Consider the following 18,559-nt stretch of genomic DNA (forward strand, 5'->3'; position numbering starts at 1 on the left):
AGCAATCTTAAGAAATACATGACATATTCACTCGGAAAACACACCAGTTACTTAAAAAGAGTGGGCTGAATGCTTCCTACTTCTAAACAGCAGTTATCTCCCTTGGATCTGAAAATTAAAGTAAAGAGATTCGAACGGAATGCAATTCTACTTATAGGTGTATTGCATAAGACATAAACAGGGCCATAGCTGCTTTGTTGTCCAACGAAAATAATAATATTTAATGTTTATAAAATAAATAGTTGCCCTAGAGAATACGTAGATAGAATAAGTTTCAAAATATCTAGTACTGATTACCTAATGACCTCTCGAGCTGGAGGTCATTTTCAACATGGCGGCATTCAGAGGAGCATGCGGCCAAATTTCATTAAAAAATGTTTGCAGTTCATCATTACCTCTAGTTTGCCGTCATATAAAACCAGAAACAGCTCAATTCCAGTCTGTTCGATTCGGCAGTAGTTTGAATTTTGTTGTTGCTTCGCATACAAAACGTGGTAAGAATTGGCAGGTGATGTATATTGGGAATTCGGAGAAATAAGACAATTACGTCATACGTCGACTGACTTCACTTTACTTGTTTAGTTCTATTAGGCCGTCTATTTATTATCGATTTAGTCAGATTAATTAGACTTTATCCAAACACTATCTTCAAGAAGGTTGAGATGAATTTGATGCTTTGGTTTAGCAAAGGTTGATTTCACCTTGCAGACTGAAACTTATCATTTCATTTATTATTAATATTAATTATATAATAATCATATTACCGGTAATGCTTTAACCCTTTGGTAGCTATGTGACAATCAACAGATTAAAACTTAATTAGCAAACCCTTACCTATTCCATTTAAATGACACCAAAATCACCTTTCTGTGATAAATAGCAAGAAAGTTACAGCAATTTAAATGTTGCATAATACTAATACAGCATTATCATATTATGGTGTCAATTAATTTTAGTAACAAACAGTAGCACTCATATAATGACTTTACTTTGTGACTCGATTTAACGCCTCACTACAAGTTTTATAACTTTCTTAATTATGGGTCAATTTCAATGAAATTGGTACCATTGGGAAAGTTTAACAAACGCCCTGAATGGCCATATCGTGACAAATTGCATAAATAAAAGAAATTGTAATTACTAATGAGTGTGCGGAAATTTGGTTCAGTGGTAACGTGACCCAAAATACAAAGCTCATTCTATTTTGGTCCCAAACAGCCATCCAAAGCCAAAGCCTTAAAGGCCTATTTTCACAAATGTTCATTTAAGAAGTCTTCATTACACATTAAGATATTTATAGCACAAAATAAAAATAAATTTTGTTGGATTTACAAAGAGTATTTTTTGACTTACTCGGTGGCAATTTTGACAGAAAAAATGCTGAACATGGAATCTGCGTGCCCAAATACAATATGTGGGAGTCAATAGATTTCTGTCAAATTTGGCAAGTAGATTGTTTAATAATCAAAGGAACTTACATGTATTATCATAGTTAAGAAAAATATTATACATTCCTTCAAGTAAAGCGAGAGTGGTTTTGTTGACTAGAAAACGTCAGAAATTGCCGATCTTCGGAGTTGAACTTGTACAAATCAAATCGGGGTAAAATGAAAAACAAGTTTTTTCACTGGCTTTTTTTTCTATGTCATCAAAATGTGCGTAGCCCCCCCCCCCCCAAATATAAATAAACACTAAAAGACCGATTTCATGAGGAAGGTATCAAGGTCCCATAGCCCAGCCACTCAATTGAAAACGAGGCTGCTGCCGATACCCTGTAGCTAAATCCGAGCGGATGAAAGACCAACCCTGATTCCCCTTGCCTGGAGTACCAAGTGGCCAGTATACCAGCCACCACCGGTACCTGTTAAGGCAATCAGTAATGAACAGGTACCTGTGGTGGTTATGTATATACTGGCTATGGTATTCTAGTTAAAGTGTTCTAGCCGTTTTTTTTGGGCCGTTCAGGTCCTAAGGGTACATAATATTACAAAAAAAAGATTGAGAGGTCCATTTTTACCCTGGGAGGCTAGTATATAGGCCTAATGTCGTTCTAGGTGTCAGTGTCCAAAGGGTTAAACATCTTAAAAATAAGATAACTTTATACTATTATAGTATTATGACTAATTAAACATACCAAGTGATATCTCGTGCTTGAGATGGCACATGCATTAATTGTGCCTAAAAAAAAATTAAATCATAATCATAGCTAAAACAAACACATCAAATTTATCTTCATAATTTTAGCAAAGTTCTTATTTATTATACGTGTAGATAGTGAAAAGCAAGCTCATTGATATCAAATTTCTGCTTCCTAGGACTAAGTGAATGTTAGCTATTTCACTAATCTTAGCCTAATACCTGACTCTACCAAAAGATGAAAAAATACATGCAAAGAGTTCAACGACCAACTAAAAAAATCAGCGAACATTAAATAAGTGATTCAGAGCACCCCATTTAACTGTCCCTAAGTATTTTGTTTATTAATCTTTCAGTGTTAACATGTCACCACTTCCATCGATCCAGTCCTTGCTCTTATATCCACACGTCCGGTTCTCGAGATAAAAAAGATTATTATGAAGTCCTTGGAGTGTCAAAGAATGCCGATCAAGCAACCATTAAGAAAGCCTATTATAAGGTAAACTATATATAGGTATCTAGCTCTAATTTACCCTTGATCATTAGCCTAGTAGGTGCAGAAAAGTAGGGCATTAAACCCCATTTTATTTCATAATTTTAATTTGTCTTTCTGCCAAGAGAAAGGTAATAATTTGAACTGAACAGATAAGACATGTAGAAGTCTAAAAATAAATTTGTTGAAAACAGAATCAGTTATATTAAACATTGGTTCTATCTGTGGACCTACAATTTTAAATGTTGATAAGATACCGATGACCAACACGCCAAATTTGTTTAAAATAACATTTAGGTTTCTTTTTACCCAAATCATTTTAACTAACTTGCCAGTCCAGTAACATACTATTTTATGTACATGTGTTGGTAAATGTTTGTTAGGATCACATCATACTAAATATGGACTACATGTGATTCTATTTTTTCTCCAGCTTGCCAAGAAATATCATCCAGATATGAACAAACATGACAAATCTGCTGCAGGTAAATTTCAAGAAGTTTCGGAAGCATATGAGGTACGGTTATAATAAACTAAACATTCAGATTTATATTTTTAGTTTTTATTTCATGTAGATAACTATTAATTATTCCAACTAGATCAGTCATTATTACAGATGAAAGTTTAGCAATCAATCAAGTTCCTTTTAGACTGTTTTCCACATGTCAGCAGTACATGATGGAGGATTTGGCAAGGAAACAAATGTCCTGTTATGCACGTATATGAACCCTTGATGGCTGAAATTTGATGAACAGTAGGTGGAAATCCCACTGCCCAGGCAAAATTGCCCTCATGGTGCAGAAAAGTAGGGTTTTATACTACATTTTATTTTTCGATTGACACATTTTACAATAAAAATGATGCTGTAATGTATAATGATTATCAGTTGAAGTATATTTGTCGAATTGGAACTGCCAAATTACTAGACACTCTTCCTTGCTCAAACCATGGGGTGTTGGATGGCCAAATGGTTAGCATGTGCACGTTGTATCATGAAGGTCTGTCATTGAGTCAACTGGCATGGTTTCAATTCCCTGGTTGTACGTGACAAGGAGAAGGGTCTTTTGGGTTTTGGGTTTTTCCCTGTCCTCCAGTTTCCTCCCACTGCTAAAGCCCCCTTCGCGCAAGATAATTATTGAAATAAAATTGAACGATGTGTTAGTCCCAAAATGACCTAGTTTGTGTTGTGGACATTAAACCTCCCTTTTCTCTCTCTCTCCTCCATGACTGGACCCAGGGTTTAGTGGAGTAAAACGGAATGATATAACTGGGACGGATGCAAATGACTAGACACCGTTCCTTGCCAGAATGATATAAATGGTAGCTGTTCGCTACACATGTAGTATAGACAATTAAAACCATGAAACGGCATCCATTCTATACATTTACAGATATGTTAATGTAGAAAATTATTTTAATTTTTGTTGCTATTTTTTGTTTTGCAGGTTTTAAGTGATTCTGGTAAAAGAAAGGAGTATGATAGTTTCGGAATGGGAGCAGGAGGAGGAGGTCGTGGATTTCCTGGAGGTGGATTTGGGTCTGCACAAGGCTTTGAGGGATTTCAGAGTAATATCGATCCCGAAGAGCTGTTCCGTAGAATTTTTAAAGATGCTGGATTCAACATGTCTGGAGGAGGTTTTGGGGGAGGTGGTGGTCAAGATTATGCCGAGTCAAAATATGGCTTTGCTGCTGCTACTGAGGTACTATACTTTAATTTCATAAACAAATTTAATTGATACAAAATCACAGGTTGTTTTTTTTTAATTTTAAACCGTTTGAATCCTTGACAGGGAGGTTGGGTGTTCGATCCCTGCATTGGCCGAGAAAGTTCATTCAGATTTTCGGGCGTTGTTCCCCCTTGTCAGTGATACAGGACGGAGGGCCTGACAAGGACAGCTGTCTAGTAGTTTGGAGGCGACGGAAAACAGAGGTCCCGTGTACACAATGGCGTGTACGTAAAAGATCTGTTGACAGTTGGATTTCGATATAAGAGGAGGCAGTAGCGCCGCTGTCTGGGCAAAATTTCCCTCATAGTACACTGTATGGCGTATGCTCGTCTTCATTAGCCCAGTTGGAGCAGAACAGTAGGACATTAAACCCCATTTCATTTCATTTCATATGAATCCATGACAGGATATTTATTATCTACCTTTCATGTTGAGATGTTTTCCATAATTAAAACAAATAATCAATTTGAGTGCATTTTAGAATGTATTAAGCTTGGAAATGTTACATATTGTCCAAATAACGCAAATGGCGCTAATGCTAGGTTCACATTATCGTGCGATGCGCTACAATTGGATAGTCTCTATTGAGTCCACGATCTGGTACATTCAGATACGTTTGGATACAATCTACGACTGACCACAATATATGATAAGACCTTGATAGGATCGTCATGTTTACTCCACGATTAAAACAATGATTTCAATTGTAGTGCGAATCGTGATAGTGGGAATCTAGCAGTACACACATTTATTTATGATGATGAAATTTAACATGAACCATATAATTTATTTCATTATTTTGTTCTACGTTGAAGGCAATGATGGATTTAACGTTTCAAGAAGCTGCTCGCGGTGTAAATAAAGAAATGCATATCAATGTCAAGGACAATTGCCCGAAATGTCAGGGTAAAAAAGCAGAACCTGGAACAGAGATATCAAAATGTCCACATTGTAATGGAACTGGCATGGTAAGTTTTATTATCAGACTTTCATATAAGAATATGGTCGGGTTTTTTTTCAGATTTTTTTTTTAAGAGCTAATTTGACAGCTTGATAATTTTCCGGGTGCAAACATTCGTCTTCTTATTGGCAAACAAATCAATGACATCGTGAATTTTCTTGATGCACGACTCGCACACAAATTGCGACAAACTCACGTTTGAAACTCCCTCAACACGTTTTTAACGATCGTGCGGGTTGTGCCTTTATTTTTCTCGAAAACAAATATTGAAAATATCGTCGTCATGTTTAAAACGACGCCCCACAGACATAGAGGCAGAATCATTTCGTGGGAATGGACGTGCTTTCGTCTGCAACCATTTTGTTGAGAAGCGACACCTACATGTATGACGCTTTCGTCTTGATCAACCAGTTTCAATAATGAATCAAACCATAGCCATAGTAAAGGGAAAAAACTCTCGTGATATATTTCAGGTTGACACACAAAATAAAATAAAAAGATCGCGGAAAAGTGCAATAAAATAATTTAAGGTCAGCCTGGACAATTGGAAATAGCTGATGTCAGGACAGATGTCTACTCATTGCATTGCGTATGTGTCTATTGAAATGATATCATATGTTAGTCTCATAATGGCTTTAAATAGAGTGTTGATTGATAAACTCCACTCCTTTGTCTTTTTGACCCAAAAACTGTTAGAAGCTTTTGAATTTTGTGTCAACAGGAAATTAGTGATTGACTAACTACCTTTTACTGTGCAGTCTATCTTTTTAAATAAAACGAGTGGGTGTTAAAACCCATTTCTCTCTCTCTTTTAAATAAAATGGGCCGTGTCGTTCTGTTTTTAAGGGACAGTCAACGTTATTTTTATGTTTAGTTGTACATGTTGTAAAGTAAAATCCTTGACAGTTGAAATTAGAGTAAGCGTAAGTGATACTATCTGATCACAATTTCCCTCATAGCATACTGAATATATCGCATATGCCCATCTACAGGCAGATTGGTGTGCAGATCAATTAAAACCCCATTTCATTTATTTTGATGTATGTATGTTATTGTTTTTATAGGAGACCATCAGTACCGGTCCGTTTATGATGAGATCAACGTGTCGACATTGTTACGGGTCTAGAGTTATTATTAAAAATCCTTGTTCAGAATGTGCGGGGAAAGGAAAAATGATTTTACGGAAAAAAGTAGTTGTACCTGTTCCTGCAGGTAAATATTATTTAACTGTCTTCTCGTGTCGTGGTGAGTATGTCGTTGATACCAGTGTTGACTGAAAAAATGTCGAGATTTTCCGGAGTGGTTCACCTTTGTCAATGGAACAGGATGGAGGGCCTGGCATGGGACGTTGTATAGTCATTTTGATGGGACAAAAAACCTAGGTCCCGTGTACACATTGAAATTCAAATTTGAAATAAGAGATGGCGATAGTGCTGCTGTCATGGCAGAATTTCCTTCATAGCACCTTGTATGACACATTCCATTTCATTTCATATCCCTTATTGCCAGTGGTGCAGTATGGACGGCATGGCAAGGAACAGATTCGAATCGTTTGGATTTGATGTAAACCACAGTTCTGTGTATACCCTTGGCAACACTTACTAAAAGATCCCCTGTTGTTCGGACAAGTTAAACCCCATTTAGTTTCATTGTCCCCCGCCTTTCGAAGAAAGCAGGGGACTATTAAAATGGGTTCGTCCGTCTGTCTGTCCGTCTGTCTGTCTGTCTGTTTGTCTGTCCGTCTGTCCGTCCGTCCGTCTGTCTGTCCGTCACACTTTTTGGGACACAATAACTCTCTTCCTAATTGAGCTAGAATGTTCAAACTTGGTGTATGTGTTTATTAGGTCAATGCCTTGATGGAGTTCGAAGATGAGCATTTTCCGCTTAGGGTAAGCAGAGATAAGCAATTTGATTGGTTGATGCTTTGGGACACGATAACTCTCTTCCTAATTGGGCTAGAATGTTCAAACTTGGTGTATGTGTTGATTAGGTCAATGCCTTGATGGAGTTCGAAGATGAGCATTTTCCGCTTAGGGTAAGCAGAGATAAGCAATTTGATTGGTTGATGCTTTGGGACACGATAACTTTTAATTGAGCTAGAATGTTCAAACTTGGTGTATGTGTTTATTAGGTCAATGCCTTGATGGAGTTCGAAGATGAGCATTTTCCGCTTAGGGTAAGCAGAGATAAGCAATTTGATTGGTTGATACTTTGGGGCACGATAACTCTCTTCCTAATTGAGCTAGAATGTTCAAACTTGGTGTATGTGTTTATTAGGTCAATGCCTTGATGGAGTTCGAAGATGAGCATTTTCCGCTTAGGGTAAGCAGAGATAAGCAATTTGATTGGTTGATGCTTTGGGACACGATAACTCTCTTCCTAATTGGGCTAGAATGTTCAAACTTGGTGTATGTGTTGATTAGGTCAATGCCTTGATGGAGTTCGAAGATGAGCATTTTCCGCTTAGGGTAAGCAGAGATAAGCAATTTGATTGGTTGATGCTTTGGGACACGATAACTTTTAATTGAGCTAGAATGTTCAAACTTGGTGTATGTGTTTATTAGGTCAATGCCTTGATGGAGTTCGAAGATGAGCATTTTCCGCTTAGGGTAAGCAGAGATAAGCAATTTGATTGGTTGATACTTTGGGGCACGATAACTCTCTTCCTAATTGAGCTAGAATGTTCAAACTTGGTGTATGTGTTGATTAGGTCAATGCCTTGATGGAGTTCGAAGATGAGCATTTTCCGCTTAGGGTAAGCAGAGATAAGCAATTTGATTGGTTGATGCTTTGGGACACGATAACTTTTAATTGAGCTAGAATGTTCAAACTTGGTGTATGTGTTTATTAGGTCAATGCCTTGATGGAGTTCGAAGATGAGCATTTTCCGCTTAGGGTAAGCAGAGATAAGCAATTTGATTGGTTGATACTTTGGGGCACGATAACTCTCTTCCTAATTGAGCTAGAATGTTCAAACTTGGTGTATGTGTTGATTAGGTCAATGCCTTGATGGAGTTCGAAGATGAGCATTTTCCGCTTAGGGTAAGCAGAGATAAGCAATTTGATTGGTTGATGCTTTGGGACACGATAACTTTAGTTCTAATTAAGTGAGATTGATGAAACTTGGTGTATAGATTTATTATATGAATACCTTAACTAAGTTCGATAATGAACATTTTTTGCTGAGGGTAAGCAGAGTGATAAGCAATTTGATTGGTAGAAACTTTGGAACACAATAACTCTCGTTCTAATTGAGGTAGAATGTTCAAACTTGGCATAGGTGTCTATTAGGTGAATGTTTAAACTTGATGTATATGTAGATGTTCATTAGGTGAATGTCTTGACTGAGTTCAATAATTAACATTTCGAGCTGAAGCTAAGCAGAGCTAATCGATTTCATTTGTCGATGGTTTGGGACAAGATAATCTTGATTCTATCTGATAGAGAGTGATGAAACTTAGTGAAAAAAATAAATGTGCGATTAATTAATATGTGTCATCTATTTATTTTGCAATTTCGGCGGGGGACATCAGCCTCACTGTTGGCTTGTTTTTATATTTATTGCCCATTTACTGATATTTATTGTCTATTTACTGATATTTATTGCCCATTTTTGCCTGTCCAACCTCGTGGGTTTTCTCCGGGTCCTCTGGTTTCCTCCCACTGCTAAAGACCCCTACGCACATGCGAATGATTGAAATAAAATTGAACCATGTGTTAGTCCCGAAATCACCTAGTTTTTGTCGAGTGGACGTTAAACCCCATTTCTCTCTCTCTCTCTCTCTCTCTCTCTCTCTCTCTCTCTCTTATTGCCCATTTACTGATATTTATTGTCTATTTACTGATTTTTATTGTCTATTTACTGATATTTATTGTCTATTCACTGATATTTATTGTATATTTATTGATATTAATTGTCTATTTACTGATATTTATTGTCTATTCACTGGTATTAATTGTCTATTTACTGATATTTATTGTCTATTCACTGATATTTATTGTCTATTCACTGATATTTATTGTCTATTTACTGATATTTATTGTCTATTTACTGATATTTATTGTCTATTTACTGATTTTTATTGTATATTTACTGATAATTGTGTATTTTAGGTGTTGAAGATGGTCAAACCGTCCGAATGCCCTTAGGATCACAAGAAGTTTTTATCACATTTAGAGTAAGTTTTTCCTTTTACTCCAAAATATTATACATCACCCTGTAAGTAGCATGGATGATTAGGAAAGATGTAAAACTTTCCCCTGAATTTTTTGACAATTATTGACCTGAAAGTTGCCTGAAGATTTCTAATGATTGCTGCAGCCCAGTCTTTTTTCTACTTTCTTTTTGCCTGAATAGTCGTAACTCGGAAAAACATTTCAAGGACTACCACCAAATGTGCTTGTAACAGATTGTATGGCAATTAGTAATTGAAACGTTGCTCAGCATTAAAGAGTATTTGCAATTGTATTCCATAGAATTGTGTAATGCTTGTAACAGGTATGCTATGAGGCTGTATACATTTCTTGGACTGCCTATAAATGGTCTTGTAGTAAAAAGGGTATAATGTGGTATATTTTGTAATATGTAGGGTATAAGGTGGTATGTATTTCAAGGACTGCATCCAGATGGGCTCGTAATCTATAGGGTATGGAGTAGTGTATACATGTATGTTGAGGACTATCGCCAAGTTTGCTTGTATTAGGTAGGGTTTGAGGCAGTATACAATTATTTGATATTATGATTAATAATGTTAGGTGAGTATGGGAATTCTTTCATGTGATTCCACAATTTTATTCATCTACTGGAGTGTTTTGTTGACTATTGAAAGATGTTATTTCAATGTGAATATATTTTAGGTGGCTAAAAGTCGTATATTTCGACGAGAAGGTGCTGATGTACATAGTGATGTTCATATAACTTTAACACAAGCTGTTTTAGGTGGCTCTATACGAACACCTGGTATTTATGATGATATTATATTAAATGTAAGTATTTGGGAAGGTGTGATATGTGCACTTTAGATCATAAGGTCTCTCATTCAGTTAAGTGTTGTGATTTTGAACCCAGGCCTGTACGATGCAGGTTGTTCTCCAGATTCTCCCATGGTTTAAGACCCCTACGCATAAGCGAATTATTAAATAAAAATATACCATACATGTATCTTAGTCCCAGAATGACCTTGTTAGTTGGTTTGGGAAAGGATACATACAAGTTAAACATGTATTATGCAAGAGCAAAATCTGCTTATTACAAGTCTTTCTTTAGGCCTGAAATGTTATCTAAATTATCAATTAGACATTAATTAACTTATCCAGACCATAATAAACTCTTGATGTCAAGGCTAGCCTTCGATGTTGGCTGGATTAGATTCCTATATGCCGCTAACGGCCATTGATAATTAAATCAAAAAAGTGGATAATCGAGACTATGCTGTTTATATTAATGATTTTAGTAATGATGACCGAGACTATGCAAAAATTTCACCCGCTTCTTTCTCGGCTCATAGTGGATCAATTTAACTGAAATTTTCAGCAAATTACCTTTAAACTATCTAGTTTTTTTAACTATTATAGCGAGAACTGCCATCTCTTTATCTTATCTCCCATAATGTATCTTTAATATATATATTTTTTGTCCCCCGCCTTTCGAAGAAAGCAGGGGACTATTAAAATGGGTTCGTCCGTCTGTCTGTCTGTCTGTCTGTCTGTCTGTCTGTCTGTCCATCTGTCTGTCCGTCTGTCTGTCCGTCACACTTTTTGGGACACAATAACTCTCTTCCTAATTGAGCTAGAATGTTCAAACTTGGTGTATGTGTTTATTAGGTCAATGCCTTGATGGAGTTCGAAGATGAGCATTTTCCGCTTAGGGTAAGCAGAGATAAGCAATTTGATTGGTTGATGCTTTGGGACACGATAACTCTCTTCCTAATTGGGCTAGAATGTTCAAACTTGGTGTATGTGTTGATTAGGTCAATGCCTTGATGGAGTTCGAAGATGAGCATTTTCCGCTTAGGGTAAGCAGAGATAAGCAATTTGATTGGTTGATGCTTTGGGACACGATAACTTTTAATTGAGCTAGAATGTTCAAACTTGGTGTATGTGTTTATTAGGTCAATGCCTTGATGGAGTTCGAAGATGAGCATTTTCCGCTTAGGGTAAGCAGAGATAAGCAATTTGATTGGTTGATACTTTGGGGCACGATAACTCTCTTCCTAATTGAGCTAGAATGTTCAAACTTGGTGTATGTGTTGATTAGGTCAATGCCTTGATGGAGTTCGAAGATGAGCATTTTCCGCTTAGGGTAAGCAGAGATAAGCAATTTGATTGGTTGATGCTTTGGGACCTGATAACTTTAGTTCTAATTAAAAGGGAGAGTGAGGACACTTGGTGTATAGCTTTATTATATCAATACCTTGACTAAGTCTCGATAATGAGCATTTTCTGCTTAGGGTAAGCAGAGCGATAAGCAATTTGATTGGCCGAGACTTTGGAACACATTAACTCCTTTTCTAATTGAGCTAGAATGTTCAAACTTGGTGTAGGTGTTTATTAGGTTAATGTCTTGATGGAGTTCGAAGATGAGCATTTTGTGCTTAGGTTAAGCAGAGATAAGCAATTTGATTGGTCGAGACTTTAGAACACAATAACTCTCATTCTAGTTGAGTTAGAATGTTCACACTTGGCATAGGTGGCTATTAGGTGAATGCCTTGATGGAGTGTGAAGATGAGAATTTTTTGCTTAGAGTAAGCAGGGATAAGCAATTTGATTGGTTGATGCTTTGGGACACGATAACTTTAGTTCTAATTAAGTGAGAGTGAGGACACTTGGTGTATAGCTTTATTATATCATTACCTTGACTAAGTTTGATAATGAGTATTTTCTGCTGTCATGTCATGGCTGAGTTCAATTATTAACATTGGTCGATGCTTTGGGACAAGATAACTTTGATTCTATCTGATAGAGAGTGCTCAAACTTAGTGTATAATTTGATTGCTCGATACTTTTGAAAAAAATAAATGTGCGATTAATTAATGTGTCATCTATTTATTTTGGGATTTCGGCGGGGGACATCAGCCTCACTGTTGGCTTGTTAAAATTATTTGATGCATGTACTTAAGGTGACATGTCATTGAGTTAAGTGTTTTTATTTCAACCCAAGACCTGTGCATGCTCGGAGGGGGGTTGGATGGCTGTATGGTTAACGTGTGCGTGTTGTATCATTGAGGTCTGTCATTGAGTCAACTGGTGTTGTTTCGAATCCCCGGTTGTATGTGACAAGGAGTAGGGTCGCCTGTCCAACCTGGTGGGTTTTCTCTGATTTCCTCCCACTTCTAAAAACCCCTACGCGCAAGTGAATTATTGAAATAAAATTGGACCATATGTTAGTGGACGTTAAACCCCATTTCTCTGGGGGTAGGATCGTCTGTCAGCCTTATGGATTTTTTCCGGATTCTCTGGTTTCCTCCCACTACTAAAGCCCGAAATATTGAATTGAAATAACCAGGTTGTTTGGGTGGTGCGAGCATACATAAAAATCCTGTGACATTATTACTTCCCAGAAAAGTTAGTAAAATATATACGTAGCATATGATAAACACCTTTTTAATTTTGATCCATAAAAATGGAACAGATTATGGACAAACTGTTATTATACACACTTTAGATCATTTGGGCTGTCATTGAATCAAGCGGTGTGATTTCTCTAATGTTTATTCTCATTACTAACGGTCCTTACACACTACTAAATTATGGAAATAAAGAGGTACTGTGTGTTAGTCCCAAAATGACCTAGTTTGTGTTAAAGTTAATTCCAATTTCTTTTTTTTTTTCTTTTTTTTTTTTTACGTGACAAGGATTAGGGTTGCCTGTCCAACCTCGTGAGTTTTCTCCGGGTACTCCGGTTTCCCCCCACTGCTAAAGACCCCTACGCGCAAGCGAATTTTTGAAATAAAATTAAACCATATGTTAGTCCCGAAATGACCTAGTTTGTGTTGAGTGGACGTTAAACCCCATTTCTCTCGCTCTATTCTTTTTTTTTTTTGATTTGTGGAAATAATATTGCTCTGCTTCATTAGCCCAGTCAGTGCAGAAAAGTAGGATGTTAAACTTCAGTTCATCGTATATATATATTACAGTTACAGTTACCACCAGATGCTTGGTCACATGATAGAATGTTCTAAACTCTATCCCCCTGCCTCTCTCATCCTGTAAATATTATGTATGTTTATGTTACAGATACCAGCAGGTACACAGTCACATGATAGAATACGTCTACAAGGTAAAGGTATTACACGTGTTAATAGTTACGGTACTGGTGATCATTATTTACACATCAAAATTAAAATTCCAACGTAAGTATATATACATTATATATACATTATCAATCACTTTTACTTCATCATTCTAATATACATCAAATGATAAGCTAGTTATCTGCCCTTCATAGGTATCTTTAGATGTATATAAATAGTAACACTATACCTAAAACTTTCAATATAAGAAGAGGTGTCTCACTAACCTGGAGTTTCAGTTTTCAATCCTAGTTTGGCTCCATGTAGTCTAGTGGTTCACAAGAGACATTAGTCTAATAAATCGAGTGTACACCATTGGGGGAAGGGGAGCAGAGTTTTAAAATAACTTTATTAGAGTAGAGTGGTGGATGCCTGCCTCCCTTCCCTGCTTCCTAAACAATAAATAAGTCAGGAATGTAAAACTATATTTCTTGTTGAACAAAGTACATACATTATGCAAGAGCTAAATCTGCCTATCGCAGATCTTTCTTTAGGCCTGAAATGTTATCTAAATTATTAATTAGACATTAATTAACTTATTCAGACCATAATCAACTCTCGATGTCAATGCTAGCCTGCGATGTTTTTTGGATTATAATCTGATTTGCTGCTCAACTTTCATTTCGGATTTAATCATGAAATGGTTCATAGTGGATCAATTTGACTAAACATTTTCAGCAGATTCACTTTACAGTATCTAGTTTTTAACTATTATAGTGAGAACTGTCAGCTCTTTATCTAATCTCACATAATGTGTCTTTAATTATTACATTTTTTTCCTAGTAAATTATCTCCACAACAAAAGGCTTTGATTTTATCGTACGCTGAAACCGAGAAAAAAATAGAAGGCACAGTGAATGGTATAACACAAACAAAAACAGGTATATATTGTCATCTTCTCTTCATTAGTTGGGCAAATGTTGTTTCTTGTTTTTCTGGGCGTGGTGTTATGGAGCAACCATCGTGATAATTTATTCATAGTAATCTCAATATTTATTTGGTATATTTGGTAATCTTATCAAACCAGTGTATGTTAGTCAATCTGTTCTATCAGTCACACCAGTAAATGTTAGTCAAACCAGTATGTTAGCCCACCAGTTGGTCAATCTGTTCTATCACACCAGTACAGGTTAGACAATCTGTTTTATCATACCAGTATAGGTTAGTCAGTCTGTTTTATCAGTCACACTAGTATATGTTAGTCAATCTGTTCTGTCAGTCACACTAGTATATGTTAGCCAATCTGATATATCAGTCACACTAGTATGTTAGTCAATCTGTTTTATCAGTCACATTAGTATGGGTTAGTCAATCTGTTCTGTCAGTCACACTAGTATATGTTAGTCAATCTGATATATCAGTCACACCAGTATGTTAGTTAATCTGATATATCACACCGGTCATACCAGTATAGGTTAGTCACACCATGTTACTAAGTCTATCTGTTTTATCACACAAGTATATTTGTCTGGTGAGCTGAAAAGATCTCTCCTTTAATTATTCAAAAACATCAAAAATCACTCTCCTAAAACGTCCCACAAGTTTGGACATGATGAGAGATTTGGTAGACAAGGAGAGTTACATCATAATAAGGAGAAGCATTCCTTACATTCTTGGAATGAGGTGTGGGGGGAGGGGCTGTTCGGGAGACCAAATGATCTGTTATTTAGTCAAGTAGAGTGGTTTCGATCTCACAGTTATACATGACAAGGGAAGGAGTATGGTTGTCTTTAACCTTATGGGTTTACATTGGATGCTCTGGTTTCCTTCTACTGCTAAAGACCCTTTTGTTTTGTAATTGGACCCTACCTTAGAGGACCATTCCTAGCTACTGTGGACCTCCATTTCATTGATTCGCAGCCAACTGTGGTCGTCTGTTTTGTAGCGGGGGGTTGGATGGCTGAATGGTTAGCGAGCAAGCGCTGTATCATAAAGTCTGTCATTGAGTCGACTGGCGTGGTTTCGAATCCCCGGTTGTACGTGACAAGGAGTAGGGTCGCCTGTCCAACCTCGTGGGTTTTCTCCGGGTCCTCCGGTTTCCTCCCACTGCTAAAGACCCCTACGCGCAAGCGAATTATTGAAATAAAATTGAACCATATGTTAGTCCCGAAATGACCTAGTTTGTGTCGAGTGGACGTTAAACCCCATTTCTCTCTCTCTCTCTCTGTTTTGTAGCCTGGCAACCTATCTTTTGTTTTGTTCATGTTATTGATATTTTTTTTTACTTCCTTTCTGTTTCCAGATGGAAAGGAAGACAAAGAAAAAGTGACGACAGGACAGAAATATTCGGATGATGAGGGAGAAGGTTTTCTGGACAAAATAAAAAAGAAAATATTTGGTTAAATGATAGTTGCTCCATATACCACTGATGTAATTAACATATTTTATATTTTATATATGCCAACATAGAGATGTGCTTATATATTGTCGTCATCCCTGTCTGTCCGTCGGTTGTCCACAATTGCTAGTGAGTGCTCTAGAGGTTAATGGTCTCATCCAATTAACTTGAAATTTAAACACATTGTTTATGTTCATGAGAGGACAAATCATATAGTGATTTTCAACAGTTTATAATAATTGCCTTCACAGAGTTATTGCCCTTGAAAAAAATCTTGTGGTCCCTCTAGAGACTATTGTTATCATCCAATTATATGTACATGTGGTTGAAATGTGGTTTAACATCATGATTAATGCACCAAATAGGCTCATGAAGTGGTACTGATTAATTAACACTTAATTAAGAACACAAAACCAAATATCAACGGTTGATAGTCCACTGGCTTCGATTTCATTGCAATAAAAGAGGCCCATCAAAGAATTCTACTCAACACTGATAGGTGGCACTGGTTGTTTATACTGCCTACATAGAATGCATATTGCATAATGTTGTAGAATGTTCAGTTTCATCATATATTTGTTGATGCTGAACAGAATTGGACCATTCTGGTACTGATATAACTTGTTTGATCTACATGTAACTTGTTAGATCTACATGTAGTGTAGGCCATCGAAAGTAAAAAAAACGAAACGAAATATAGATCTATATTTTAATTAGATTGATCCCTCAAATGATTTCCGAGACATTAACAAAGGTAAAACATTGATTTTATTAGATTTTTATTTCCGTTATTCTGGCCTCGGTAATAATGTGTGTTATTGTGTAATTTCAGGATTACGAGCTATAGAAGATGATGAAGGTTACGTGTCACAGATACGCGAAGCTGCGAAAGAAATTTATGATACTGATAATCCTAAACAAATGGCGGATAAAGACAATGTTTCCTGATAGTAAACAAATCTCTATTATCTATACAAACGTAACACAGACATTTTGTAATATTATTGCACAAAACTAGGATGAAGATGAAATATCCCTTGATTTCAGTCAGTCTATGGCCTTTGATTGGTCTATGTTACATGGCCCTTGATTGGTCTAAGTTACATGACCCTTTATTGGGCTAAGTCACGTGGCCCTTGATTGGTCTAAGTTAAATGGCCCTTGATTGGTCTATGATACATGACCCTTGATTGGTCTATGTTACATGGCCCTTGATTGGTCTATGTTACATGGCCCTTGATTGGTCTAAGTCACATGGCCCTTGATTGGTCCATGGTACATAATAGTATCTTTCATCATTTTGTGTTTGTTCATCAGATGAAGAATGAGTGATATGTTGTTAAAATGCTACTAAATGTGTAGACAATTGTTGGTTAAAATAAGAATGGTTGTCTTGATATTAATTAAAATTGTAATGCCTCTACCATACTTTTATCTTGCTACAAACAGCTCACCAGCTTAAAATTTTCCAGCCAGGTGTGGCTATTTTCAGGTATTAATTAATTACTAATTCTGAAGTAAAGCATAGTTGGCCTCAAGTTATAGTTATTCATATCCTGCAACGTATTCATATCCTGTAATTTCGGGCCTCCCAAATTGAGCCCTGCATTTTCTACAACCGGCCCTGATCGTGGTTTGTAAGGCATTAACAACCCCTGAAATACCAGTCAGTGGAACTTAAGCTAAAAGCTTTATTTGTATTTACCAGTGTATATTATTGAGTGTTTTTTAATTAATGTGTGATGATAGAATAATGTGATAGAACAATCCTGTATATACTTGTACTTGTAAATGGAGTGTTTCGATATACATTTTTGTTATCGAAAATAAGGAATAAAAATCTGTTAGTTGGGGAACAGTCTTCCAAGATTTCTCTCAAGAAGCGACTAGTTTTGTTCAGTTCGAACTTTTCAGGCTTAAATGAAAAAGTGTGGTTGCCCTCTTTATATAGTCTGTGAGGACCAGAGCAAATGTGACCTAAATAAGATAACACAGTTAATGAAAATTCATGTACTGTAGATACAATAAGCTGTAATTTAAATTAATGAATATTCATGTAGATACAACTGGCTGTAATTTAAGTTCATGAATATTCATGTAGATACAACTAGCTGTAATTTAAATTAATGAATATTCATGTAAATACAACTAGCTGTAATTTAAGTTCATGAATATTTATGTAAATACAACTAGCTGTAATTTAAGTTAATGAATATTCATGTAGATATATAAATAGTATATTATGTAATTATTATGTATTAAAGCGTGTATTATTATTATATGAAAGAAAACAAAACTATTGTTATGTATATAAAAGAATAAAAAAGAAAGATCAAACACAATTGTTTTTGTGGAATTGATTATAAAACAGTGAATCTCTAGGGTTGTTGAAGGGGAGAGACTTGAGCAGCTGAGGGGAGTGAACCCTTTCCTGGTGAAGTTGTTTTCGAGTTGCAGTCATTTGACTGACTGGCAGTGCAGTCAGTCATAAACTTGCATGTTGTAGAGACCGAGTGATTTCTTACGGAACCCATCCTGCTGTAAACCTACTAGAAACAATAACACTGAATTACTTGTGAAGTGCCTTCAACATCCTCAAAGTTTTAGGATAT

General features: G+C 36.3%; 1 protein-coding gene across 2 annotated transcripts; it reads left to right on the forward strand.

Annotated features, from left to right (window-relative positions):
* Positions 1-319: 319 nt before the first annotated feature.
* Positions 320-18,255, forward strand: LOC126830985 (protein tumorous imaginal discs, mitochondrial). 2 transcript variants are annotated; one of them, XM_050561596.2, is made up of 12 exons: positions 320-494; positions 2,493-2,635; positions 3,063-3,146; positions 4,075-4,329; positions 5,172-5,324; positions 6,382-6,529; positions 9,431-9,495; positions 10,175-10,303; positions 13,554-13,669; positions 14,393-14,490; positions 15,852-15,979; positions 16,780-18,255. In XM_050561596.2, the coding sequence occupies exons 1-11, from the start codon at positions 332-334 to the stop codon at positions 15,950-15,952; spliced, it is 1,455 nt and encodes a 484-aa protein (XP_050417553.1). In that variant the 5' UTR covers positions 320-331; the 3' UTR covers positions 15,953-15,979; positions 16,780-18,255. The 2 variants fall into 2 exon arrangements, with proteins under 2 accessions (XP_050417553.1, XP_050417552.1); XM_050561595.1 differs by lacking the exon at positions 15,852-15,979.
* Positions 18,256-18,559: the final 304 nt, after the last annotated feature.

This window comes from Patella vulgata, chromosome 8 (assembly GCF_932274485.2).
Source record: "Patella vulgata chromosome 8, xgPatVulg1.2, whole genome shotgun sequence".
Taxonomy (NCBI): Eukaryota; Metazoa; Mollusca; class Gastropoda; family Patellidae; genus Patella; species Patella vulgata.